This window comes from Alternaria infectoria, assembly GCF_024043175.1.
Source record: "Alternaria infectoria strain BMP 0036 chromosome Unknown scaffold_7, whole genome shotgun sequence".
Lineage (NCBI taxonomy): Eukaryota > Fungi > Ascomycota > Dothideomycetes > Pleosporales > Pleosporaceae > Alternaria > Alternaria infectoria.
The window spans coordinates 1,384,499-1,411,578 of record NW_026250696.1 but is presented as its reverse complement, the minus strand read 5'-3'; the positions used below and the strand labels follow the sequence as shown (position 1 = coordinate 1,411,578).

Genomic DNA, 27,080 nt, shown 5'->3' with positions numbered 1-27,080 from the left:
GATTAGCCTTCTTCGGCTCTTCTGACACGACGTCTTTACGTTTTGACTGAGTGCCAACGGGCTCTTCGGCCCTGCGCACCGTACCAGTGCTCGGCAGGCCACTGGATGCTTCTGGCCTGGCTTTCGTACTAGCAGAGCGGCTGAGCCCTGCATTCCGTAGCGACGTCCGCGTTGGACCAGATAAGGTATCGCCAGATGTGTTGTTAGTCCTCGAGGTACGCGTTGGTGCCAATAGTAGAGACTTTGGTCGCTCGGAGATCGTGTTCGATCTAGCAACATCACGTCTAGGGGCTGATATGGTACTGGTCGACTGGGTCCTGGCATGACCAGGAGGGCCTGATGCCTGAGCTGAGTGCGACGTAGCACCTGGCTTCCGTAAAGACTGCGATCGGGCAAGCCCTCGTACTTGCGGCTCTGCAGGCTTGCTGACTGAAGCTGGAGGCAGCATCGTCCGGGGAGCACTTGTCTTTTCAGCACTTTCCGTGCGCTGAGATGATGGGGTGCCCGTCTGATATGTGGATTTTGGTCGAAGTCGCCCTGGTACTGCACCCGGAACCTGAACGCATTGCGTTGGTGACGCTGTGTCTGGCTGATCTTGCGTCCCGTTCAAGTCATCCCCCGCATCTTCCGATCCAGCGTCTCTGTCAGATACTTCAGGTAATATACTTGACCGGGTATTGTATCTATGCTGGCCGGGCTGGGGACTAGATAGGAAGAAGATTAGTCTTAGCCAGATCCCTCACACGCTCAGGTATCACCCACAGTAAGCTGCGACGATTCTCCGAATCGCCCTGAATTGACGGTAATCTACTAGAGGCAGGGCGCGCAATGCCACTTGTGCCATGTCTTGTTGTTTCCTTGTCGTCACCGGTCGGCGCGACTGGTGCAGCGTTCTGGAACCTGTTAGGTATTGTCTACTACGGGACGGCGCATGGCTTACCCGAGCCCGTGGGGGCGCATGGCCGATTCTGCCTATCTGTGAGCGCGGCTTGGAGTTCATCTTTGATGCAGGTCGCGGCGCTATCGTGAACGTGTTGATAGCTCGGTCTGATGTTGCCGGGTATGCACAAACACACGAAACATCGGTTGTTGACATCCAATGAGCGCGGGCCACAGCGCTAGCACCACATATGGCTAGAACCCTAGCTATGGCAAGAGCTTATCCAGTAGCAAAGAATGGAAAGGGAATATCGTCAGAGTTCGTTATCTATTGTATCTAAGCCGAGTGAGCGACCAATGCATACTTCGTGAAATGGCGCGTACGTCCATCCCTACGAAAGCACAGCTATTCCGTTCCCTGTTCTCACAGGCTACCACGGCGCGCTGGGAAAGAAACACCCTCGATAGCAGCGTAGTCAACAAACCAGCTAACGCGGTCTCCGCCCTTGTGGTTCACCAAACCACAAGGCAGCTGCTGACCCTCGTCCGAATCGAAGATTTGGCGCATGATGTCCTTCTTTCCTCCGCCAGTCGCGACGAAGGCGATCTTGAGTCCATGTTGTGCGACGGGAAGGGAGATGGTGATGCGCTTCGGGGGAGGCTTGGGAGAGTCGGAGATGGAGAGTACCCATGCTTCGGTTTCGCGCAATAGCTCAGAACCGGGGAACAAACTGCAGGTGTGTCCGTCCGGTCCACAGCCAAGCAGAAGCAGGTCGAAGAGTGGCAACTTTACGCTGTCGCGTGCTGCAAACACACTGACGAGCGTCTTCTCGTACTGGTCGGCCAGTTCTTGTACGTCATCGAGGTACTTGACGTCGATGGGGTAGACCTTGGGTGTGCCCAACTCAGACGGTATCTTGTCGAGAAGCTCCTCCTTGACGAGTCGATGGTTGCTGTCTTCGTGATCGAGAGGCACCGCGCGCTCGTCGGCATAGAATATCTCCCACTTGTCGAATTGCACCTTTCCTTCGCCATTGGTCTCCTTGAGAAGCGCTTGCGCAAGCGTCTTGGGCAGGGAGCCGCCAGACACGGCGACGCGGAAAACTTGGTGGCGCTCGAGCGCAGCGTTTTGGGCGTCGAGCACGTAGGTGCGCAGGCTCGGGGCGAGCTCAGCAGCGCTCTGGAAAGCGTATAGATTCGGAGGCTTGCCCATGGTGTTGATGTGTGTGTTAGGTTGGTGAGTTGAAGTTTGTCGGCGCGCGATGGAGGGGTTCGGACAGGTGGGGCACCTAGCTATGTGCCGTTGTTTCGTTCGACGGCGGCGGGCCGGTGACGATTGCCACGATAGTGACGTGGGCAGCGTTTGGGCAACGGTACGACGATCGTGAAAGAAAGATAGTAGAACAAGGCGAAAAAATGGCGGCAACGGCTGCCTATGGTGTCACCTCATGGACGATCGGGCCTGGATACCGACGTGCATTTTGAGCCAATCGTGCAGCTATCATTTCGCTCGGCCTGGTTCGTTTTGCGTCGTGATTGAAAGGCAGACAACAGGACATGGTAGCATAGGGAATTTGACTAGAAGAAGGAACAATATCCACAAGAGTTATGTATTCTCGCAATCTGCACATGACCGTCGCCGTCGGACTGACCAATGACGCGCCGTCTGGACCATCATGAAAACATCACAAGCTAGCCCGCATTGGGCTCTATCACGTGCATGTGTCCCTTGCAGCGCTGGATCAGTTCCAAGATTACCCCACGATGTTGACGATGTATCTACCCCCCATCTAAACTAGTTGAGGATGCAAGATCGAATGCTCTAGAATTGGTTATCAGATCCCTCTTTCTTACGCTCTAGACTCACGGCTGGTTCAGGCTGGAAGGACCTATGGATCAGAGAAACTGGATTTCTTGACATGTGTCTAGGTACATTCCTGAAGACCTCCACAAGATCTCGTATCAGGATACTAGTGTGTACCCACACGCTTCTTCTTAGGCATGGTGCACACAAAACCGAGCTTGCTTGCATAAGACTATTTCCCAGTATCAACATGTCCGAAGCCACCACAAGGTGCTGGCGCTGCACCCGATTCCTCGCATGATTATGGTTCGGTATCAAACGTGGGCGATGCGTACTGAGCCGATTCAGAGTACTAGGTCCTATTCGAAGTCGCAGCGCAACCACTGGTGATGAGCGGAACCACGGCCCCATGTAGCTTTCTCTGCTTAAACCTGTAGATCGCCCACAATTTTGTATTCAGAGAAGCTTGATTTGTGCGTCTTCAGGGGGCAATCAGCATTTGTCACAGTAGAGCAGAACAAGGCAAGCTGAATTGGGAGCCTAGAAGCTGTCGTGCACCGCCGGGCAGACAGGACTCGAAAGGTCATATTGCTTTGTTTGCCAGGCTTTGTGCATGCCATCCCTTCACTGGAGGTGTTGAACTGCACTCGTTCCAGACGTGGCCCTGCTTGATTTGGTACACGTCGCGAACTCCGTTGGGTTTCGAGCCGTAGTATGGTGACTGGAAGCTCCGGAAGGATCCTCAGCTGACTACGTTAACGGCCGAGCTCCGGGTCGTATAACTGGCTGCTGGGACCATGCAGAGCCACGGTACTGCAGGGCTAGACAAAGCTCAGAGAGACCACGTTGCTTTTGGAGGATCAGGCTTCACCAAGTTTGGCAGTCTCGATCTTGCAAAAGAAACGACTTCATTTGCCCCTCCACCTCTTTGGCCTGCGATCGAAGTGGCGACTATCCAGTCATGGGGTGCAACGAGGCCTAGACGTCGATTGTTCGGGCGCCGTTCAGCTAGGGCCAGAGGGTCTAGACCGTTGCCCACCAGGACTTTGTCTGCAACAGGGCAATGCAGGGCTGGTACCTCTGTGGAATGTAGTGGAAGTATCCGCGCAGCCGTTTTGTCTACCAGGGGCTATTGTTACCTGGGTCGATGATCGTACCACAAGTGCTGTATGCAGGTGCACATTTGCATTCTGGGGTGGTGGAGATTTCCGAGTGCAACGTAAGCGCTTGTGGACGGAGCCAACGGCGCGGCAGCGTGATTGTAGGGCGTTGAAACAGAGGGCGTATATGCCTGGCGACTATTCATCTGTTGAGCATGTTATTCGTGTGAAGATTGGCAGCTGTGGAGGTCGTGGCAGGGAGGAAGTGGTATAGGCGAGACAGGTATAGTAGAGTTTGCAACAGCAACGTTTCAGTGTCGGCGACGCAGGGCTCTGAGAGCATGTATTAGGTTGCGTGGTTCCCCCAGGCCCAAGGAGGGTTCATGGCCATGATCTAGACCGCCAGCCAACGGTACGGCCCGCTTTGACATCGACGATGGGCAGCAACAGGCTGCGAGGGTTGCGGTCGCAATGTCCGCAGTCAAGAGCTACTTTCGATGGGTTATTGGCGAAACTGCCGCATTGGGGTGGTTGTAGATGGGGAGATGGGGCTGGCGTGGTGATGGTACCTCGATGCTCGATGGGCGGTAGAGGACGGGTGGTTTCGGCACCCGGAAGCGGACAGCGAACTGCGGACTGCGGAGGAACCGGAGGCTCTGGGAACCACGGACGCGGTGGTATGTGTATGTACAGCTCAGCAGCACAGCCTCAGGTAGGCACCAACACAGTCAGCACCGGCGCGAGGCCGACGCGACGCGTACTCCTACGCAACGCGAGGGATGCGAGTGACGGTGCGAGTGATCTCATCCAGAGCGGAACAAACAACCATGTCGCAGCGACGCAGCCGCATCGAGCGATGGCCGTCGTGGGCGATGGAATTGCAGCGTGATCGCGATGCACAAACGTCGCTATGCTGTGGGCGGGCAGGATTGGCCGTGTGCGGGGGGGCTTCAGCAGCCACGATCGAGACCGAGTCGGGCGATCGGCGCGGGCGCGTCTCAGCCTGGTGGTGGCCTAGCAAAGACTTCGGACCCAGCGTCTTGGATGGTTGCCAGACGTGTTCCACAGCCCAGCCACGCGCCAATCAGTCGGCCGCACCGCCCGCCCAGCACGCGGCCTGCGACTGGCCGATCTGCCATCGCTCGATGGCTGTACGAGCATATAGGCGACCGCGATCCCACGTACTCAGCGTGATTCACACCTGCCGTCGTCCTACTCCAGACACATACAAGCCAGACCATGACCGCTGATCACCTCACTCCCGACCTGTTCCCCACTGCTCCCTCCTGCTACTTCAGCATCGTGCCCGCCGTCCACTTCTCCCAGGAAACTCCCTCGCACAGCCCCGTCTCCGACTACCAGCCCTACACACCCTCAGACCCGACCAACCCGCTGCTGGCCTTCCGCCCGGCACCACCTCTCTACATGACGAGCCCCTCGGATGCCTCGCGCCTGCTGCAGTTGCAAACACAAGCTGCCCATCGCCCGGCCCCTGAGCCTGTCCAGCAACAGCGCACCTCCAGCACCTCCTCCAGCAGCTCCAACAGCTCCACGTCGAGCATGGGCATGGGTTCGCCGTCCACACTTTCCTGCTGCCGCTGCCGCCGCGAGTGCCTCGCGAACATGTACCAGATCGGCACCAACCGCTACTACTGCAGCCACTGCGCACGGATGACTGGCTACAGCGCTGGCTGAAACCCACCCGAGCCTCCAACACGCTCTACACACTACCGCCTAGTCGACATCTCGACTACCGGCTACCATTATCGCCTCATCACTACTGCACCCATACACAGACATCCGCTGTCAACCCACGCCACGTGAGCCGTTTTGCTTTCCAGCCCCGGCCGTGGAGCTCTGCACGAGCGAGGAACAGGCACCGCACATTGGCCTCTGAGCCAGTCGGTAGCGCACATTGGCCCTCTCCGGATTTACTCATATCCTGAGGACATTGCGCAGTTGTTGGTGTGGTCAGGCACACCACGAGTTGGAAGTCATGGAGCTGGCCTTCACGTTATTACGCTGCAACAGCTGGCCTGCAGGAGCATTTGACCATATGATACCCATTTGTACAATACACCAGTCGCGCACTGCGCCGACCCACAAATTCGATTTTTTCAACCATGACATTTCCCATATTGCATCGTGATGGTTTGTTCGCCGCTTCAATATTGCCCGCCCCTAATCCATTTGCAGTGCAGTGTCATATCGGCCAAGGTCCATCATCAATACACAGGAAAACGCGATCCGACGATCTTCGGAAAGCACAAAACCCCCGTGTGCACAGAATCCGTTCTCCGCTAGTCCCGCAACTACCATAGCGCGAACTGCCAATCTAAACTTCGCCTGTCGGGCACCAGAAGTGTCCTGTGACTGCTGTCTCGCAAAACCAACATCCGACGCGGACCACGTTAACCACGCCAAACGCACATCTTCGCGCGTGGGAGCAGCACCCAAACAACGTCTCAGGTCAAACGTAGCTTGGGGAACGTTTCCCCGGTTACCTCTGTCCTCCGCGGGCACGCTTCCCCCCGCTGTCATCCAGTCGTATGGATTACTTACTCGTGCATGGGATTTTACATTTCCACAGCATGCTCAGAGGATCTGCTGTTCTCCTCTTTTTCCGCGTCAGCGCTATTCTGTTTCAAGTAGGGGAGTCGAAGGGGGCGGGATGACATCGCTCGATGGCGTGCGCCAGGCACGATGCAGGGCACGCTGATCTCGACGGCTTTAATTGTGGGTATCGGCTTGTTGGAAATGCGATACTTGGTCGATGCCACGCCAGACGCGTGATGCGCGTAGAGTTTGCAATAAACCGTGTACAGCGTTTGGCTTTTTCTCAACTGCTCGCCTTGAGGGTGCCGTTGCAGATTAATCAGGAAAAGAGAATACATTGGGGGTCACGGAGTCATAGTTTGGGGATCGAAGATGGTGAACGCGCAAGCAAAAGCACCGTTGGAACGCGTGAAACGGATCATAGGCCGATGTCTACTGTTGGCTGAGATGACTCTCAAGTTTACTGAACCAACCTGGGAAGGTTCCTGGGCTGTTTGACATGTGCGTGGCTGGGTGATCACTTAGATCCGGTGATAAGGTTCCTTATCCGTATCAGCTTATCGCCAATTGCGAACGCGGAGAGCATCCATCATCATCCGCGCATCTCCCACGACGCGTATCATCATAGTAAACACATCGCGTGCTCCACAGAATGCCGTTTCGCTTTGCCAATCCCGCTACACTCGCCCAGGGAGCATCCATCTATTCCCAAGGAACAACCATTAGGTCACACTCCCCGTATTTCCGTCTCCAACGCCACCCCGGCCATGCTCCTGGTAGCGCCGGCCTTGGCTTGACACAACGCCTGCCACATCGACGATGTCAAGCCCACATCGAAGATCTCCCGTGCGCAATGGGCTTTCCAAGCTTTCTTCCGTACACCGTGCACGCTTCTCCCAGGCCCTTGGTCGTTAAACGTGCGACCCGCGTGCATGATGATGGCCTGTCAGTTTTTCTGTGGAACCGCAATCGGATCGGCATGACATGAGCGATGGTCAACGTAAACATTTGAGTAGATCATATCCGCGGGCAGATTACCCGCATGTCTTTTGCTGGGACATCGACGATGACGTGCAAATCATCATGGTCCGCGGCCCCGCGCCAAAAGGCATCGAACGATGCAAAGGCCAACCGCCGGGATGGACCTACCCGACGCATGCCAAAATGCACACGGAGAAAAGCTGTCTCCGCTATAACCGTTGCGCGATGAAACCTTGCAGGCAACCTGCTTTTTGGCCTAATCGCTGCGTCTAGACCCTTACCACCCCGGCTGCCGAAAAGACGTAAGCCCCTCCCTGCTGCGCTATATAGCAGGCTACTCATGCGTTGTTGCGTGCGATCGGGTTGACACCTGAGGATCACCTTATTTGGCTGACAATACGGACCACGTTGCTACGGAGAGACAGAGTAAACACCGGAGACACGGCAGAGTGTTCGCATCGGATCGATGTCGTGCCGCGAGTCGCGATATCGGGAAGCCTATGTGTAATAGGGGAGAAAAGCCCCTACCACACCTCGCCGACACCCAGATCCGGCCCCGAGAAAAACACACGATGTCACTTTGTGGTGTAGGAGTAGTTGGATCGATCGATGGCGTCAACGTGGCTTGCAATGCCGACATCCAGTACCCCACGCTAATCGTTTTCTCCTTCTGCCGCTTCTCTGTAACACCGGAAGTAAAAGCACACGTGCGTTCCCTCTGCTGCATCGGAGAAAATCGCTGGAGATCGTACTACGCAGAACTTCGGGTGTGCTTTCTTCTCCATCTGTCCTATGCGCTACAGCAGAAGCAACGGCAAAAGCAAGACTAGCAGCGTGACTTACGCAGGCACCACATTCTAAACATAGCGAAGGGGTAGCCATGACGACCGACGAACTGTAGGGCCATCGTTCTCAAAAGGAGTATACGCCTATCGACGGCAGCTTAATTGTTCTTGCGGATGCCTATTTTCCCGACGCATGAGCCTCGACGTTCCGCTTTCGGAGAGGTCAATTATTGGACCCAGCGTTGAGGCTCCGCGGAGGCCCTCAGAGCTTCTGTATATTCTGCGCCGATGTATCTTGTTGGGAGAATTGATACGTTACTATTCGAAGACAGCTATCGCCTTGGTAGTTGCCCTGTCCAGTTGGAAGGCATCGAACCAGTCCGCATCTCCCTCCACGCTCGCGAGGTCATCTTCAGCGAGGCTGAGGACGGGAATGAGTATTCAGACAACACTACAACTGAAAGGTAAGCTTCCAGACGCTGAAAGTAGGGCTCTGTCCAGCTTCGTAGCAACTATCGGACGGTAGGTCAGAATCTATACCAACACTACAACCCTCCCATTCGTAGGACTCGAGGCGTCACTCAATACATCCAAATCAAAGCGAGCAAGAATAGACTATTCATGGAAAGCGCGTGATGCCACTAGAATGGAGCCACCACATGTCTAAGTAAAGGTTTGGCGCGGCAGACTGGAAGCAGCAAGTGGTTGCATATACCGTCAACTTTGTGGTCGATACCTGACCCCATTCTTTCACCATCGCAAGAGGCTATTAGTCTAAGCGTACCCTTGGTATTTCTAACATGTTCACATTGGATATCGACGCGGGACAACTTCTGCATTCTCGAATCAAGCAGGACATTGTTTTCGACGCACAGGTAGCATTGCATGCATTATCACAACACATGTCACAGGTTCAAGATCTGGTGCATCAAGACTTCGATATTCATTTCGTATCTAGATGCATGATTACCCTCATTCTATCATGTCAACAACTCGTGATTTACGGCCACATCATGCCGTTGCCATCGAAGTTCATGCCGGTCAGATCAGTCCTGACATCAAGCGGGTAGTCAGCCGCCTTGAGGTCCCTCCTCCAAGACTGCATCCTCTTGCTGTGCGCCCTCTCGGAAACGCTCAGCTCACGCTTCGCCATGCGTGATGTTGAGTAACCACCGAGGTCTCCGGCAATGCAGTGGCTAACATGGCCCCAGGTTGAATCAGCAACAGCCTTCCAGATAGCGGTTACATCGACAGTCATAGCCTTGGTGTACAGAATACGGCAGTCTGAAGGCTCGTAGACGAACTGGAGAGGAGTTTCGGTCTCGTCTCCATCGCGGATACCATCGCGGAAGTTGACGTTGATCGCGTTGTTGGAAGAGCGGATAAAGGGTGTGTCGTCGAAGTAGTCGCCTAGTTCCGTCTTGTTGAGCTCAGCGCCTTCTGCAGGCGTAGACAGATTACCGATGGTGAACTGAGCCACGGATTGAATGTAGTCCCAAGGGTAGTTGTTCGTTCCCTTCACACCTCCCACGGCTTGCGTAATACCCTCACGAGGGCGGCCTCCCAGTGAGATGTACTTGACACCGGCACGCTGACGCATGAGTTCAGAGAAGATGGTGCAAGTTGATGCGCAGTATCCATCGGTGACGACGACGATGTCTTCAGCGGCAAAAGGAGCCTTAGTGTAGTTCGACAGGGGGCCATATCCGTGGACATAAACACCACCGGAGTTGAGCGGAGTCAGTACGTCGCTGAGGTTCCAGCGGAAGAGGTTGGTGAAGTTGTCTCCCTTCTGCTCAATCCCAGGGCCAAACTTGTCCTGCCAGCTCTCGAAGTTCTCGCTATTGACATCCAGATCAGACCGGTAGTTGAAGACGGAGGACACGACATTGCCGACCAGATCCTCTAGTGTTTCGTTCTTGGTCTCAAGCACACGTGGTACACCCGCGGCAGCTTCAGAGAACTTTCGGTTCAAGATCTCTGTAGTTTCGAAGGCGCGGTAGCGGTCGGCAGCCGCGTGATCAATTTCTTGCGGAAATAGCAGCTTGTACAGATCGTAGCCGAGCAAGATGGTGCCTCCACCGTTGGCTGAAACGTCTACCACGAGCTTCTTCTTCCCGGCGGACTTGGCCTGGGCAAGGAACTTGGCAGCAGTGTCTTGGAACCCTTCCTGTGCGTTGTCAATTCCGACGAAAGATGGCACGGAAAGTACGGCAACGTCTGAGTAGTCACCCTCGAGGAAGTAGCCACCAATCAAGTTGTGTGCTTCACGAAGGACTGGAGGCGGGTATCCTGGCGCAGGGATGGTTGGAAGAGGCGTAGCGGAGGTAGTGGCTGAGGGTGTAGGTGTAGCCGAGGTAGTGTTGGAAGCTTCGGTTTCGCTTCCAGGCTGGTTGCCCGTGAACCAGAGCTTGTAGAGGCTCTCTCCGTCGGTAATACCGTCAAAGGGGATCAGAACCTTGGCGAAGTTGTCATAAGTTCGGCTGGTACCGTTTTCAAACGTAAGCTCAGTGGTAGGACCGGGGTAAATCCAGCGACCGCGGCCCGATCCCGCGAAGGTTCCAATACCAGATCCAACCGGGCCGAGAGATACAGTGGCGAGCTCGTAGAAGACGTTGTTGTACAACGCGTCTCGGTCCTGGAGGGAACCGTACTGAGCCCAGTTCTCCAGGAAGTCCTTGGCATCCTCGCCATCGATGTGGGTAATGGGCGAAGGCGTGAACGTAGCATTGCCGAAAGATTCGGCCAAGACATCAGCATAGACGTAAGGCCGGGGAAGCTCCTTTCCGTCGCTCGAAACGGAAACGAGTGGTACAGGACGGGCGAAGTTGAAAACCGTGCCGACTACATCGGGGACGTACACAAAGTGACCGTCATGGGTGCTTTGCAAGAGGGTGTAGAGCTCGAAACCGAACTGTTCTGAATCAGTTCATACTCTTCATATCGAGGAGAGAGACATCTTACTTCGTACTCGTTCTTGTACTCTCCTCCCTTGACCTTTTCCCTGATTTCCTCGAGTTCGCCCCAGATATCAACCGCTGGCTGCACCTTCTCGGCGTATTCAGCTGGAGGGTCTTTCAACCAGACGGTGTTACTTTGCCATTTGAAGTATGGAACGACACCGTCTACCAGGGCAAGAGCAGCGCTCTGGTTGAATGGGACGGAGTTGATGCAGTCCCATGCGAGTTCGGCGGGTACAGTTGCAGTACCTGCAGTGACATTCTTGCCTACAATGGCAGTGCCGACTTGTGCGCAGGGACTTGTCGCGTTGTAGTGCCGCGTATGAATGTGAGGTGCGACAGGCGACGATAGCGCGACTGAGGCTAGCGAGAGACCCGCAACGGCATTGAAGAGGGAAGCCATGCTTTCAACCCAGACAACACGACAAGAACTGGAGGCAAAGATCTCAGTTTCGCCGTACCCTCGCTGCAGTCGCACGAACTATACCACTTTATAGCTGCACAGCTTGAACCGCGGACCAGGTAGCGAACTTGCGCGTTCCCGAGAAAGAAGACATCATAGCTGCAGGAGCTACCCTGTACTTGTCATTGCTAGACCCATGTAGAACAAGGCAAAGGACGGTCGGGCGAATAGGCGAGGCGGATATGATAGGGAACTAGATTAAGAGCATGCATGCACGTATGCTCGAAGAGGAAGGCCGTGGTGTGCTTGGTACTCTGAACGATTGACGATCGTATCCCGAACGGCATTGGGGGTTCAGGGCAATACAGGTACCCAAGGACCCAGGGTCGCTTTGATGGTAGAGTGCCCACAATTATGGATGCATCTCGGTGCAATGGTAATGATTACTAGGTAAGAGATTGGACAGTCGGCGGCTGTAACACTGACCGCGAAGCTTCGTGGAGTTGTCGAAGCTTCACAAGCCTCAGGCGCTAGCCCGCCTTTCTACGCTAGATTAGGCAGGCGCAAAGTGCGCGGTGCCGATGCGTCCTATCGAGCATTCGAGCATTAATCCCCGCTCTTGCGATATCAGCTTCCGAAAGCGCATTGGGTCTACGGGAATCATGACGTACGACGGAGCTGCAGTGCTTTTGTGTGGCTAGTGCTATGCAGTGCCAATCTTCAGGACGAAGTACATGGGTGGCGTAAGGCACATCGGAGGCTGAACCGAGGGACTGGTAATTACTCCGCAAGATACCCGTGGACAACAGGAACACGAAATTGCTGACAGGATCATCCCGCTAAATTTCCGAACACTGACAGCTGTTACATGTAAGACCATACAGCCTTATACAAAGTCAACTAATCACCCACACCATATCAGACTAATCACCATATAGTCCGAAAGTCTACATGCCAGTCGATATAGCTTGCATCGCTGCACTTAGCAGACGGCTTGCGTGTTGATTTTGAGAAGTGTTGAAGTAGACACGGGCTTGGTAACACCGCAACCCGCCTTTCACACATTGATGCGTGCACAGATGAGTAATCTGATCGAGGCACAATGAAACATGAGACGCGGTCGAACGGGTTCAAGCCACATTCCCACATTCATCTTCTATCGCCCAGGCCAGTTCATGTGATCAAAGGGCAACCACAGAAAGAGCATCATGGGACATCAACTCCTGCCAATTCACTACAGCGATCAGAGCATACCATAGAGGGACCCAACAGCGAATTATGAAAAGATGCCAATCTTTTCGCGGCATTCTCGCTACTACGAGCATCCTTTGGTCAATGGATGGAGGATGACCAGAGCGATGGACCCAAATGGATCGTAAGATGCCACTCATTAGTTCATGAAAACCATTTGCGGCATTGCGCAATATATCAAGATCTAAGCTATCTATAGCATTAACAAGGCGGTGTACTAGTTGTTCAACAGGCAAGCTGCTTGACATTCACCCTATGTTTGGTGGAAGACCTTTGTCCAGAACAAAGCCCGAAAAGAGAGTGTGAGGGCAAATTCCTTGCCAAAATCTTTACCTGAATGCATATATACTGCTACTGTGTCTCTATCTGGGCATTGGCGCCCAGCAGAAGCCACGGTAGAGATTATATACTCGATGACAAGCTTTCAGTCTTCACCCTCAACGCCAGGCATTGTCTTATATATACTGTCGCATTACCTACGTCCAGCGTCCAAATGTGTGAAATGGCGGCTTACGTGGTGAACCACATCCTGGTGAACCACATCCCACACGATGGTGTGTGAAATACGCGCAGTCACACTGTGTGCGAGCGATGTCCCTTCGTCCTCAAAAGGCCGGAAAATCCGTCAATACATTGGATTATTCCTCGCCATCCATCGGTGTACAACGCAGTTGAACAGTACCGCACTGTGAGCCAGGCCTCTGTCAATATGAACCACCCTCCAGCACAGTCGCGCGAGCAGTACTTTGTGAGCCACGTCAAGCCGTCGCCCCCTTCAGACGACCCGGCATGTCCCATCTGCAGAGATCCCTGGAGTCCCGATACGTATACCATCATTCGGACGATATGCAGCCATGTCTTCCATCGGTCGTGTCTAGATCGATGGCTAAATGAGGAAGACGGTCAGAACACATGTCCAACCTGTCGTGCAGTTTGCTTTTTCCTACCCCGAGCACAGGAGACCGTGGTTCAAACCGTAAGCCCTAATGTCGACCACGGATTTGATCCGGGGCTTGGGGCTGACTCAGGTTATCTGACCACCGCTGTCTTCGCTCTCATGGCTACAACGATCCAAGATATGCTTGGGCCGCTTACAGAAATCGAAAATATCCGCATGCAGTTTGGCATTGATCTCGAAGATTCCAACGATCCGCTGCAGTTTCTTCAGGCAATGAAAACCGTCGTCCATGCAGGTGTACTACTGGGTCGGTTTCCGCCAAATCTTCAGCAAGGCTGGATGCCCATGCTGAGGCTCCGCCTCGGAGACTGGCAGACTATTAAATTCCTGATAGCGTCACTTTTCATCTCTGCGCAGTGGCAACTGATGACCCCAGGGCAGTGGGCCAGCGTACTGGCCGAACGAAATCGGATTGGGCGTGCTGCATCTGACTCGGCGGACTTTGGACCATCCAGGGACTCTTGGATAGAGTACATTAACGCCCGTTACAATGCCGAGTATGAAATCTCGATTGACGCCTACTTCCCAGGCGCCGGTATTGCACGCTGGAGGGAGACTGATACGACTGGCCAGATAGTCAACGAAGATGAGCTGGACTTGACGATGATCGACGGCACTTTGGCGACCAACATCAACGTTCCGGGTACAGACTTCAGTCCGGGGCCTCTACTGTACTTCCAAGGTAACTCACTCTGGATTTCGGAACGAGTGATGGGCAACATTGTGGAGTTGAGCATCGACAGCACTTCGCGTACTGTCTATATGCGTAGCTCCGCAAATCGCGAGTTCAGGGTAGAGTTCCTTCCCCATGGGATACAGGAAGACGCTTGTTTGCCACCAGTTACGACGAACATGATAAGGCGCGGTGGAGGGCTGTTCCGTTTTGGGTTCTGTTGAAAAGCTTGTAAAAACAAGTGGAGCGGATTTATGGTATGTTGTCACGGGTTGTACGAGAACGAGCTGTTGTCGCTGACGCGCTAAAAGCTGCCCCACCCGCGTGGGAGCTTCCCAGGTTGCGTCGCGTCGCTCATCCATGGATCGCATCTTCACTTCAGATTTTGGCACCCTTGGCCACAAGCAGGGCTATGAGCGCTCTTACTTTTGAATTTTCTGCATCTCGCTCGTAGAGTCTACACAATAATGCGATAGTCCAAAACGACGAATCCACCCATTTCTACCTGACGTATAGCAGACCTGTCTGTGACACACTACAACATAGACAAGATGAAATATAGCGGGTAATCCTTCTCCTTCCACACACCTGATATTGGCAAACAATTAATCATGTAGGCTATATTTCGTCTCCAACCCCTCCACCAACATCGACGCCTCTCTCGCAATCGTGAACACCCTCATCCAAGGCATCGAAACCAGCTTCCCAAACACCACGCGACAGCAAACACCATGGTCGCTATCATACCGCGCCTTTCGCGATACCATACCTCCGGGCTACCAGCCACCTGCGGGCGCAGACGGTAAACCAGAGCCATACGCACATTCATACCAGCACCTCCTCCACCTTTCGAGCCTCTCGCCGAACCGCACATATGTCCTTGCACAACCGCGAGCGCAACAGGAAACTATGACGTCGATACCGCTGCGACAACAAGACGCACATGCCTCAGTACTGCGATACCAGTGTTCCGCTCTGTGGACACCTAGACACATACTCGCGGTGCGAGAGGGGGCAGCATATAGCGGGGGCCTCTGTTCGATACAAATCGGCGAGCTACGAGCGACTCGTGAAGGACCGCAGTCGGGCGCGATCTCATCACCCGGTGTCGTGGTATGCATTAGCACAACGTTGGGCGCTGAGGACACGGATGGCAATATGGACTCAGGCTATGGCACAACGGAGAATGGTACAGCGATGGAAGTGGACGAAGAAGAAGTCGACATTGAGTATGCGCAGGCTGTGGTGCGCGACTGCTGGAGTAGGATTAAAGATGGGCGCGATCTGGGCCGGTCAGAGATCAGGGAAGTGATGATGGCCTCAACTACAACGAATAAGAAGGGCCAGGAGCAGGAGGCGACGGTGCGCATGTGGTGCGATGCTCTGCGCATGCGCGGATGAGCCAGTATTTGCACGACATCATTTATCATCAGATACCCAATATGAGAGCTTAAGATGAACATGTGACAACTGTGACGGTACATGCACTCATATAGCGTAGCATGTAAGTGAATCATGGATAGTTTTACAGTTTGATTGACTATATGCCAGGCCTACCCTGCCTAGACACTCATACGACCGTCTAGTCTCATTGCCTCCTACCAAATCCCTAGGTATCCCTACAGGTATCTAAACTACAACAACGTAAAGGGCAAAGAAAGAAAAAAGAAAGCGAAGGTGGTAAGGTCAAGTATTAAGGCAACATCTTGCGCACATTCAGATTACAACACATAGTTGAAGATCGATCCCCAAAGCTTGATCAGCTCGCGCCATAACCCTAGACCGGACATATGCAAAAGGAAATTTCTGGGAAGGCGAAAGAAGGGAGTAGTAGTAATAACCAGCCAGTAGATGAAGGATAAGTATCACACAATGAAGAAGATACACGACATCCAGGTAAGGCTTACTGCGCACCAACCTCTTCTTCTGCCCAGCCAGGGAGACCACCGTCACCCTGGATGGCAAGACCGTAACCGCCGTTGCCGCTGCCGAAGCCACCGATGCCGGAGCTTAGGCTACCGAAAGAGCCCTGCTGAGGTGCTTGGGTTTGCTGCATGGAGTGGTTGAAGGGGCCCTGAGTGAAAGCGGGCAGGCTCACAGCGCGCGAGTGTTGACCACGCGAGTTGAGGTTCGAAGGTGCGAGGAGGCCACCAACAGTAGTAGCACCTGAGCCACCAGCTGACGTACCGTTAATCAGACTGAAGCTCGATGTGCTTTGATGGGAGCTGTGAGAGTGGTGTGGCTGAGGAGTGTTCAGGTCGGCACTGTAGAAAGCAGCTTGCGGCGACTGGAAAGATTGCTGCTGGTTCTGCTGCTGCTGTTGCTGCTGCTGTTGTTGTTGCATGCTGGCCTCGACCTGTTGTTGTTGTTGCTGCTGTTGCTGAGCTTGTAGGTACATCATGAGGGGGTTGTTGTTGCCGGAGTTCATGATGTTACCTGAAGCAGGTGCTTGAACGGAAGGGAACTGGCCGTTGGTGCTTTGGCCAGAGCCTGGTGCGCCAGAGCCAGTCGGCGAGACTGAAGCACCAGCACGGTTAGGATGCAGTCCGTTGATAGGCGATGGTGACTGGAGACCATCGCTACCGGCTTGCTGAGCCTGGGCCTGCTGGCTGTTCATCTGGCGAGGAGGGTTACCGCATCGGTCCTTTCCGAAGTTGACCTTGAATCGCTTGTATTCGTCACGGCCACGGATCGCTTCAATTGCCTTGATGGCATTGGCAATGTTGGTGAAGTTGACGAATGCACAGCTCTTCTCGCGCAGGGTGTTGACCAGCTCGATCTCGCCGTACTCCGAGAAATCCTGCCTTAAGCGGTCTTCGGTCCAGGACTCATCTAGGTTGCCGATGTAGACGTTACGTGAGGCACCACCGCTGACAGCAAGGGCAATCGCAGGCGGGAGAGCACCAGAGTGCTTACCCCATCCGATCTTCAAGCGACGGTTGTGGATCATAAGCCCCTGGAGATTGCTAAGAGCGTAGAAGGATGCAGCCGACGTCGGGTCGATGAAAGTAACGAAGCAAATGTGCTTATCCGGGATGTACCTGATATGGTGAAGAAGACCACCGCGCACAACATTGCAGATCTCCTCGATGGTGGTTTCGGGATGAATGTTACCGAGGTAAACTGTTCGGTTACCCAAGTTGTTCACACCACCAGCAGAGGTCGCGACCGCCGCGGCAGCGACAGATTGCTGAGCAAGAGCATTGGAGATCATGTCGCGGTCAGCACCATTCAGAACATGAGCGTAGCCAGGCGCGATACCCAGGTACTGCGCGGCGTTCTGCTGCTGGGTCTTGGAAACGTAAGCACATCGATCCTTGCCGTAGTATACGCGCCTAGGCGCTTGCCACTTTGGCTCCTGGGGAAGTTGAGACACAGCCTTGATGGCATTTCCGATGGACAAGAAGTGAACAAAACCAATAGCCTTTTCCCTGACGATCTTGACGGTATCAATGGGACCAAATTTGCTGAGGTCTTCGCGTAGTTCGTCCTCAGAAACATCCTCGGACAAGTTACCTAGGTAGACGTTGCGAGAGGCACCCGATTGCTGCACAGCCAAGGCCACAGATGTGGGGACCTGGGACGGCTTTCCCCATCCAATCTTGATGTCCTGACCCCTGATTGACAGCTTCTTCAGAATGGCGTCAGAGTGGAAGTGAGTGGCGGAGCTGCTGTCCAGGAAGGAGATGAATGCGCAGTTCTTGTCTGGGAGAAGCCTGACGGACTCGATTTGACCACTGCGTACATGGCCGAGGATCTCTTCCGCAGAAGTCTCAGGGGGGATGTTGCCCAGGTATACAGTCCTGCTAGTTCCAGATACAAGACCGGGAGCAATCGGCATTGAGGAGCCGAGTCCACCGAGACCCTGCGCGCCGTAACCAGGGAAACCTCCAGTAGGTGACTGGGGTCCACCAAAAAAGCCACTAGTGGGAGAAACCATGTTCTGGTACAGCTGCGGCGAAAGAGGCTGTTGCAAGGGACTTCCCATCTGGTTGTTCTGGTGGTTCTGTTGCTGAGACTGATTCTGGCCAGCGAACTGTGCGAAGTTCTGAAACTGCGGGGAAGCGAAAGCCGAGGGCGAGCCTGGCTGGAAGGGGCTACCGAGGAGCAACTGCGAAGGGAGCAGAGGGGTGAAGTTCATGTCGAAACCAGTTCCTGGAGTCTGCAAATCGTTGCCGTTCTGGTTGCCAGGGTTGAGTCTGCCGGTGTTGATGGACATGTTGTTCGCCCTCTCCGGGTGTCGGTCGCCATAGCCGGGCTGGTTCGTAGCGAAGGCGCCGTGAGAGAAGCCGTGGTGACCGCCGTTCATCTGCCTGTGGAAGCTCGACTGGAGACGAGGACCGCTGGGGGCGTTCGGGGCGCCGTCGTGTTGCTGCATACCGAGGAGGTGCGGAGGCAGACTGAAGCTGTCCCGCGCGTTTTGAGATAGAACCGCCGTGGTGAAGGTGTATTACTGCGTCCGGGACTCGTTGGACCGGACGGCGAAATATGTATGGCAGAAGGTGAAGTTGCAACCGGTTGCAGAGAGGTCGCCGGGCTTGCGAAGATGCTGCTGTATTACAAGATGTAGAGCGTTCTAGAGGGCATTAGTTTGAGCGCAGTGGAGACGCATTGGACAAGACGTACTTCCAAAAGCACAATGGCAACGAGTCGTTTGCAGGTCTAACAATACAAGACACGCTCACAACGCAGGCAATCGGGGCCTAAAGGATGCAGGCACAGAGGTCCAGAAGGGTACTGTCGCAGGCTTGCACGGTGGATGCAGTGGAGGCGCAATTAAATGCCGTGGGCCAGAGCTGCCGAAGAACAAACTCGCGTGGCTTGTTTGAGGATGCGTGCACCAAAAGAGCGAACAATAAGAATGAAGTGCAAAGAAGCAAGCTTTGCCGGGAACCTCGATGCGGGGAGAAGAGGACAGAATGAACGAAGGGGATCGAAGAAGAGGGATGCGACCTGAAGTCGGAGCGGAGGAGAGAAGAAAGAGGTCGGTGAGAAATGCTAACTAGCAGGGCACATTAGGAGGCAGCCGCAAATGAGGCAGCCCAAAGCGGACAACTAGCGCACCGCCCATTTTAAACGCGCAGGCCACGTCTGAATCGTGCAAACCACCGTCGCCACGAACCGCTGCCCTGCAGTTCTCTGGCCCCGTAGACGCCTGTGCTAGGCGGCGTGGTATTTCGTGCAGCGACGCGCCCCCGTGCCTGGCGTAGACGGCCTTGTGCTACCAACGGCGCAGCTCGGTATCCTCCAGCAGATGCGGCCAACGGGTAATTGCAGATATGCACACCGTCCCTGACTAGACGAGCCGCCTGATAGTGCTGCTCTTAAGACGGGTCCCTTTTTTCCCTTTGTCACGCGAACACGAAAGGGTCCAGATCGTATTGCGGCGGCTCCAGTTCCAGGCGTAAGGATAGCCCTTAGTGCCAGCCTGCCCATCGCCGCGTCTCAGCAAGCCGTATTGAGCGTTTCCATCTGGTCTGGCTCCGGGGTATACTACTGCGAGCGTTCGCCAGGTGTGGAACAAACACGGAGCGCTCCGTCTTCGGGGTATCAGATGTCAAACGCCATCATGCGAAACCTCCACGTGTGTCATGCTTACCCCTGGGGGTTTGCTGACTTCTAGAATGACGTTTGCGTATTCTGCTGTTTCCAAGGTTGACGTGTTCTGTACATACGCGACCACGGATGCTGGATGACAGGGATTATCCATAAGCGAGCACGTGACGCCCAACTACGAGCGACTGGTCAATCTGTGCTTTCCGGCGATCGTGCATCAACCCGCTGTCAATTATCCCATGGCACAGCTGTCTCCGTCCATTGCGCAGTGCGCCGTCGTGGCCACGGCGCTCAAGGTGCTGCTTTTCCCTGCTTAGTATGTCTCGCTGCACAATTCTGAGGTTTAGTTCCTCGTCCTTGCTGACCATCTCCGGCAGTAAGTCGACCGACTTCGAGGTTCATCGTAACTGGCTTGCTCTAACGCATTCCCTACCCATCAAGGAATGGTATTACGAAGTCAGACAACCATGCCGTCAACGCCACGCAATTGTTCCAATCTAACGCACTCCAGAAAACGTCTGAATGGACCTTGGACTATCCGCCGTTCTTCGCTTACTTCGAATGGCTAATGTCTCAAGCTGCACCCTATGTTGATCCTGGCCTGCTCAATGTAAAAGATCTTGGATACAACAGCTGGCAGACTGTATACTTCCAGCGTACTACAGTCGTTTTAACCGAGCTCGTCTTGGTCTACGCTTTGCACCTGTACTTACACATCACCCTACTTGATCTGTCCGTTACTAAATGCTCGCCAGCTATGTGAAGACCTCAAAGTCCAAAGTCACTGCTCACGCCGCTGCACTCTCTGTCCTATTGTCACCAGGACTGCTGATAATCGATCACATCCATTTTCAGTACAATGGCTTCCTCTATGGCCTCTTGGTCCTCTCTATGGTCTTGGCCCGCAACAATTCGACCCTCCTATTGTCCGGTCTGCTCTTTGCAGCGCTTTTGTGTCTCAAGCACATCTACCTGTACCTCGCGCCTGCGTACTTTGTCTACCTTCTGCGTGCTTACTGCTTGGGGCAGCGGTCGTCGTTCCCGTATTTCACTATACGATTCTTCAATTGCATCAAGTTGGGCGTGGGCATCGTGTCTGTCTTCGCAGCCGCTTTTGGCCCCTTCGCAATGTGGGGACAGATAGGGCAAGTGTTCAGTCGCCTGTTCCCGTTCTCGCGAGGTCTGTGTCATGCCTACTGGGCGCCGAACGTCTGGGCGATATACTCGTTCTCTGACCGAGTCTTGATTTACCGTATGCAGCTTCCCGGTACCACTTTGTATCAAGCTAACACTGCTAGTGGCCCCGCGCCTTGGGCTCCATGTTGATCAAGAGGCAGTGAATAGCGTCACTCGAGGGCTTGTGGGAGACACGTCTTTCGCAGTACTTCCGGACATAGACCCATTGATATGCTTCCTTCTTACTCTTGGAACACAGATAGTACGTGTATCGATACCTGGGTGATCGATTGAACTAACGTCGTCCAGCCTGTCCTCCTCCGCCTTTTGTACAAACCTACTTGGGAGGCCTTCATTGGTGCTGTAACGCTGTGTGGCTACGCATCTTTCTTGTTCGGCTGGCATGTCCACGAGAAGGCAATCTTGCTCGTGATAATCCCATTCAGCTTGATAGCGCTCCAAGATCGTCGATATTTTGGCGCTTTCCGACCCTTGGCCGTTGCTGGTCATGTGTCCCTCTTTCCTCTCCTCTACACGGCCGCCGAGTTCCCTGTGAAGACAGTCTATACTATCTTCTGGCTCGTACTTTTCCTTATCGCCTTCGATAGGCTAGCTCCTGCGTAGGTAACCTGTCCTTTCTTTCGGGTCTCCGCTAACATACAATAGTTCACCCAAACCTAGGATATTTTTACTTGATCGCTTCTCCCTGCTTTACATCGCTCTTTCGATACCTCTGATTGCATACTGCTCACTGGTCCACGGCCTAGTGTTTGGTTCTCGGTATGAATTCCTGCCGCTCATGTTCACGAGTTCGTATTCAGCCGTCGGAGTGGTGGGCAGCTGGGTCGGCTTTCTCGTAGTTTACTTTGATTTGTAGATGCATGAGTATCCAATAAGTCTATAAGATAGGTCTTGTTAATCACACGACTTGGGAAATAAGCTCCTCTGGATGTGGCAAACTTGTCGTCCCAATGTCTTCTTAAGCAGTACTCGTCCAAAGCGCAATCGCATGCTGTCCAGTGGTAGCCTTCAAAAGGAACGAGCTATTTCTGCTGGGCCACTTTGGAGAGTCTCATGTATGTTTGGGATACTTTAAAGGTGTGGCACGCTTGCTACCAGTGCTGTAAATGGGATATATGGCAGCAGCAGTGCGAGCATGGTAGTGAACAAACACTCCTGAGTAAACTTGACACTGTGAAGATATCGGGGATGATGTTTGTTATAATATACAACACCATACCTTCTAACGTGCGGCTGAATGTTGGGGTAGAGTTGTTCGTGTTGGTGTGATTGAGCAAGTGGGTCAGGCTGCCCCCAAGGGTTTGCTCGGGGTGGCTCGAGGCATGAGCTTTTCATGACCGATTATCACAGAACTTGATAATGCACAAGGTTTGCCGAAGATGGAATAACTGATGCATGCATATCGCAGCATGATAGAGCTCATTGCTACGATTCGAAAGAGTCCAAATATGTTGATATTTTGATGGTAGTGGGGTGTGTAGCTTTGACGCGTGGGTGGTAGGGTGCGAAGGCAGTCCTTGCCAAATCAAGTATGGTAACTAGTGCCAAGGGACTACGGGCCTCTTCCACTACCCTCCGCTCGCTTTTCTCCCCCATTGACTACTCTCCGACTAATCCTCTCCGCCCTACCTCACAACTTCCCGACTATCACGCTCTTACCACTCGCGAACTCACCCACACGTCACCTAGACGCGCTCTCGGAACTGATCGACGCGTCTCGGAACGCTACTCGGACCACCGAAGACTGCGACGACGATTTCGAAACACCTTTCCTGGCGCGTAGAGACGGACAATCGATCAACTGCCTACAGAGGGGCCATTGCCCCCAGCTGTTACTGCGAATTACTTCGAGCAGAGGTAATCGGCGCGCTTCGATTGTCGCGACACTTCCGAAGTTTGCGACGCGGCACCGTGGACGTCGAATAGGCTATATGAGCTAGGGATCAGGCCAACATGGTATAGTTTGAGTCGCGTTATATACAGGAGCGTGTACTGATTGTTTTCCAGGTTCTCTACAAGCGTAAACCCGTCAAATTCGAACCCCTGCCGAAGAACCTCGACGACAGCACTGAGGTACGCTACATACCCTGTTGGACCATAGAACATATATGCTAAAGTCGCTGGATAGGTGTGGCATATCGAACAGACTGGAGAGGTCTTCACAGACTATGAGCGGTTCCTTGAGAGGTAAGAAAATATATGGAATGACGTCAGGTAGGTACATGTCGCTCATGAGGTGTAGATTCGACTTCTATCAACAGCGGAGCTTCACATGCCAGGCGACTGGTCATTCAGGCTATACCTATTTCGAGGCCCAGGAGAGCGAGGTAGGCTCCACGTCAATACTCGTCAAGGCCGACGAAGAGGTAACATCCGTGCAGACGGAAGCTTCCAAAGAGATCAACAGCATCTTTCCGGATGGCTTAAGGTCTCCTGTCCTTCACTATGTCCAGTTTCAAGACCACCATCGGATGGACGACCTAGGTGAGTCAGTCTTGCTTGCTTAGCCCATGAGTGCTGCTGACATACTACACAGTGAATGATGTCTACGATGTATGTCCACGAAGCGATACCAATACCCACAAGGAAACCCACGCTGACCTGTTCGCAGCATTTCAAGGAGCACTTTATGCTGAATGATCGGGTTTCCGTCGAAGGCGACCACTCGCGCCGCTTCGGCAAGATCACCGAGATCACGGACAGCAGTCGACTACACAGCATGTTCAGTGGTCAGTCCATGGACGACAACATTCGGACATACACCTACGTCATCACTATGGAAGACAGCGGTGAAACCGTCACCAAATACAAAGGCTCAGAACTCCAGCGCGATCGAAAGACCTATTCCAAGCTCATCCTGAAAGCTTTCCTTCGCAATGCCCTGAAGCGTGAGTCATGGATTGGTGCGCCATGGATGGTCAAAGACAGCTTGGCAAAGAGATACGACATACCCACCAAGCTTCCTGACAAGAAGACCCGGGAGGCTATTTTGGCTGCTAAGAGGGCTACCACTGGCGTACCCAACGGTGTGACCGAACCTGTTCAACAACAATACCCACAGCAGATGCCCAACGGTCATGGTCCTCATGTCAATGGTCATAGACCGCCTTTACCACATGGACAGGCGCAGCCTACCTTTGTTAATTTCTCCGCAAGCGGCCCTCCACCCTACGCACAACAAGGTGTAATGCCTCCATGGGCAGCTGGAAACCCTCATCGGCCAGCTTATTTTGCCAACGGCCCGCCGATCAACTACTCTGGACCTCCGCAGATAGTGACTGGTCCACCTCCCAATTTCCTGGCTCAGGTGCCGCCTGCCCTTGCTGCGCAATTAATGCAGATGCATGCGCCTGGTCATGGCCCGCCCATCAATTTCCCATTCCAAACCAGCTTCAACCACCAGCAAGGTCCCCGGCCATCAAACCTTCCACAGCCTCAACAAGCGCCTCCACCGCCCCGTACTATTGAGTATGTCAAATACCCATGCGAGGACCTAGAGATCAAGCAACCTCGTCTACAGGTCAACCGACCACCATTGAAGTTCCTCTCCGACGACGTTCCTGAAGGAGTCGAGCCGCCGGCTGACGAGAAGAAGACCGGCATCTTGATGAAGAGTATTGGCCCGTTGCTCTGTATCTGGGAGACTCTCAACGTTCACGATACCATCTACATGCTAGACTCTTTCACCTTCGATGACTTTGTCGACGCTATGCGGTTCTCGCATGAGACAGTCGAGTGTGAGTTGTTTGTAGAGATGCACTGTGCAATCTTGAAGCAGATTGTCAACGACTCCGGCAAGATCCAGACGTCCCTACCCAACATGGCCGACGGCGAGGATTCATCAGACGAAGATTCGAGCGAAGAGTCAACGCCCACACCCGAGCCCGAGCCGCCTGTTCGAACTACTCGTAGCAGTTTGAGGAAGTCGGGTGCAGCCCAACTTGTTGCTAAACCACGCACACCCACGCCTGAGCCTCCGAAAGAACTCCACAAAGCCGAGGAATTCGACAACGAATTCGACTGGGTCGAGCAGTGCAAGACTCGCAACTTTGCGGACGGTGGGTGGCAGGCAGTCATGGTCGCACTCCTCTACCGCCTTTCCTTTGATCCCGCGCGGAAGGAAGCCTGTGACGAAATCCTTGCTGAGCTTGTCCCTCCTGATGAAGAACCTACCATCACCACCATCGCCACCAACTACGCGAAGCTCGATGTCAACCTCCGCATCTCTGCGCTCGAGATGATTCTGAATCTTACTGTTGTCACTGAGAATTTCCGCGATCAGCTGGTCGCCGCCGCCCAGGAAATGACTCGCTTGCGCAAGGAAAAGATTGAGTACCAGCGCAAACGCAAAGAGCTGGCTGATGAACTTTTCAAGCTGGATTTGGAGCGTAAGATCCACCTTCCTGCCAACACGCCGGCGTCGCCTACGGATGCCAAGATGAATGACGATGTGGATGCATCCATGACGAGCGTTAACGATGGGTCTAAGGAACCTGCCGAAACCGAAGCGGACGGTGGCAACGATGCACCTACTTCCAAGGGCAGGACCCGTCCGGCGAACAAGAACAAGCGCAAGGCGGCGGCTGAAGAAGCTCGTAAGGAGAAGGCGAAGAAGGCCAAGGCAGATGCTGAGAAGACCAAGAAGCAGAAGGAATGGGAGAAACTACTACAAGCGATTGAGAAGAAGAAAGACGAGCTCAAGGAGTGCGAGGACAACATCAACGAGCTTGACGATGATCTGCGCGAAACTCTTGTGCATCGTAGCAAGATCCTTGGCAAGGATCGATTCTTGAACAAGTACTACTGGTTCGAGCACAATGGTATGCCATTCGGCGGTGTTCCCAATAGCTCTACCGCCGAGTACGGGTACGCCAATGGACGAATTTGGGTACAGGGACCGAGTGAGTATGAACTTGGTCCAAACTTGGAGGAACCTGCCCTCTCTCAAGACATGCAGCGCTTTGGCTACACTATCCCGCAGCGTAAAGAGCGAGAAGAAGGCCCGACGCACCTGTCCAACTCGAATCAGTGGGCGTTTTACGACGACCCGGAGGACATTGACAAGCTACTTGGGTGGCTCGATGAGCGCGGCCATCGAGAACGTGTTCTGCGCAAGGAGCTACAAGCGTTCCGTGACCGTATCGCCGAATACATGGTTAAGATGCGGAAGCATCTGGAGGACTCCAACAAGCCCCAAGAAGAGGACGATGATGACAACAAGACAAGAGTGTCGACGCGAAACAAGACCTATGTCGACAAGGACACCCCCAAGGATCGCTGCTTGCTCTGGACCAACAGCATCATGCGTGAGGAGTTTGGCCACAACCACATCGAAGAGTACGAACCACCAAAGAAGGGCAAGGCGAAGCCTGTCAAGGCATCCAAGGCTAAGGGCCGAGGCCGTTAATGCAGTCTCTTGGTGCCACAACCCCACGCAAGAGGCGAAGCAAAGTGGAAACGACCACAGACTTGCTTTAAACCAAGGCCACAAGATATATATCAGCCCACTGGGCAGCAACGTACCCGAGGATGACGAGCTCCACATAGCTAGTGAGGACGTTGGCAACACCGCAGTACATTTACGAATGACGACACAGCATACTTTGGCGATCTATGGCGTTTTGATACCATGAGCCTTGGTGCTCAAAGTACATGTTGAGCATTTTAGGGAGTTCGGAAGGATGCAGAGCTGACTGCCATTGCGATGGCCAGTCTTGCCAGCAGACTTGGTTCATGGTCTTATCGGATATCTATCTATGGCGGGTTCATCGGTGGTGTGCTCAGTCGACATTCTGTCGATCTTGACGTGTATGGCGTTTAGCATTCGTCATGAGCGCACTTTGTTAGCATAGCCAGAAATACCAAAACGAGATTGAATCAATTTCCGTGTGTCATGTGAAGTATCAGTTCCAGCGCTGCATTCCACGTTCGGCATGCATTCTTGAAGTTCATGTTCGATTGGTACCTAACACCTGAC

The 27,080-nt window shown here is 53.7% G+C and overlaps 6 protein-coding genes across 6 annotated transcripts; 3 read left to right on the top strand and 3 right to left on the bottom strand.

The window, feature by feature from the left end:
* Positions 1 to 1,303: 1,303 nt before the first annotated feature.
* J4E92_005329 (uncharacterized protein) lies at positions 1,304 to 2,092 on the bottom strand (the record flags this gene model as incomplete). Its single annotated transcript, XM_051496712.1, has 1 exon — positions 1,304 to 2,092. One exon carries the CDS (start codon positions 2,090 to 2,092, stop codon positions 1,304 to 1,306), a length of 789 nt encoding a protein of 262 aa, XP_051353432.1.
* A 2,930-nt stretch (positions 2,093 to 5,022) lies between these two features.
* On the top strand, positions 5,023 to 5,478 carry J4E92_005328 (uncharacterized protein; the record flags this gene model as incomplete). The annotated part of the gene is made up of 1 exon (XM_051496711.1): positions 5,023 to 5,478. The coding sequence occupies one exon, from the start codon at positions 5,023 to 5,025 to the stop codon at positions 5,476 to 5,478; it is 456 nt and encodes a 151-aa protein (XP_051353431.1).
* A 3,627-nt stretch (positions 5,479 to 9,105) lies between these two features.
* On the bottom strand, positions 9,106 to 11,468 carry J4E92_005327 (uncharacterized protein; the record flags this gene model as incomplete). Its single annotated transcript, XM_051496710.1, has 2 exons — positions 9,106 to 11,019; positions 11,070 to 11,468. The coding sequence occupies 2 exons, from the start codon at positions 11,466 to 11,468 to the stop codon at positions 9,106 to 9,108; spliced, it is 2,313 nt and encodes a 770-aa protein (XP_051353430.1).
* A 2,308-nt stretch (positions 11,469 to 13,776) lies between these two features.
* J4E92_005326 (uncharacterized protein) lies at positions 13,777 to 15,751 on the top strand (the record flags this gene model as incomplete). Its single annotated transcript, XM_051496709.1, has 2 exons — positions 13,777 to 14,348; positions 14,968 to 15,751. 2 exons carry the CDS (start codon positions 13,777 to 13,779, stop codon positions 15,749 to 15,751), a joined length of 1,356 nt encoding a protein of 451 aa, XP_051353429.1.
* Positions 15,752 to 16,253: 502 nt separating this feature from the next.
* Positions 16,254 to 18,728, bottom strand: J4E92_005325 (uncharacterized protein; the record flags this gene model as incomplete). The annotated part of the gene is made up of 1 exon (XM_051496708.1): positions 16,254 to 18,728. The coding sequence occupies one exon, from the start codon at positions 18,726 to 18,728 to the stop codon at positions 16,254 to 16,256; it is 2,475 nt and encodes an 824-aa protein (XP_051353428.1).
* Positions 18,729 to 20,145: 1,417 nt separating this feature from the next.
* J4E92_005324 (uncharacterized protein) lies at positions 20,146 to 26,510 on the top strand (the record flags this gene model as incomplete). The annotated part of the gene is made up of 12 exons (XM_051496707.1): positions 20,146 to 20,222; positions 20,284 to 20,362; positions 20,418 to 20,611; positions 20,662 to 21,158; positions 21,205 to 21,344; positions 21,392 to 21,702; positions 21,749 to 21,836; positions 23,111 to 23,176; positions 23,232 to 23,290; positions 23,346 to 23,587; positions 23,640 to 23,656; positions 23,715 to 26,510. 12 exons carry the CDS (start codon positions 20,146 to 20,148, stop codon positions 26,508 to 26,510), a joined length of 4,566 nt encoding a protein of 1,521 aa, XP_051353427.1.
* Between the last annotated feature and the right edge of the window lie 570 nt (positions 26,511 to 27,080).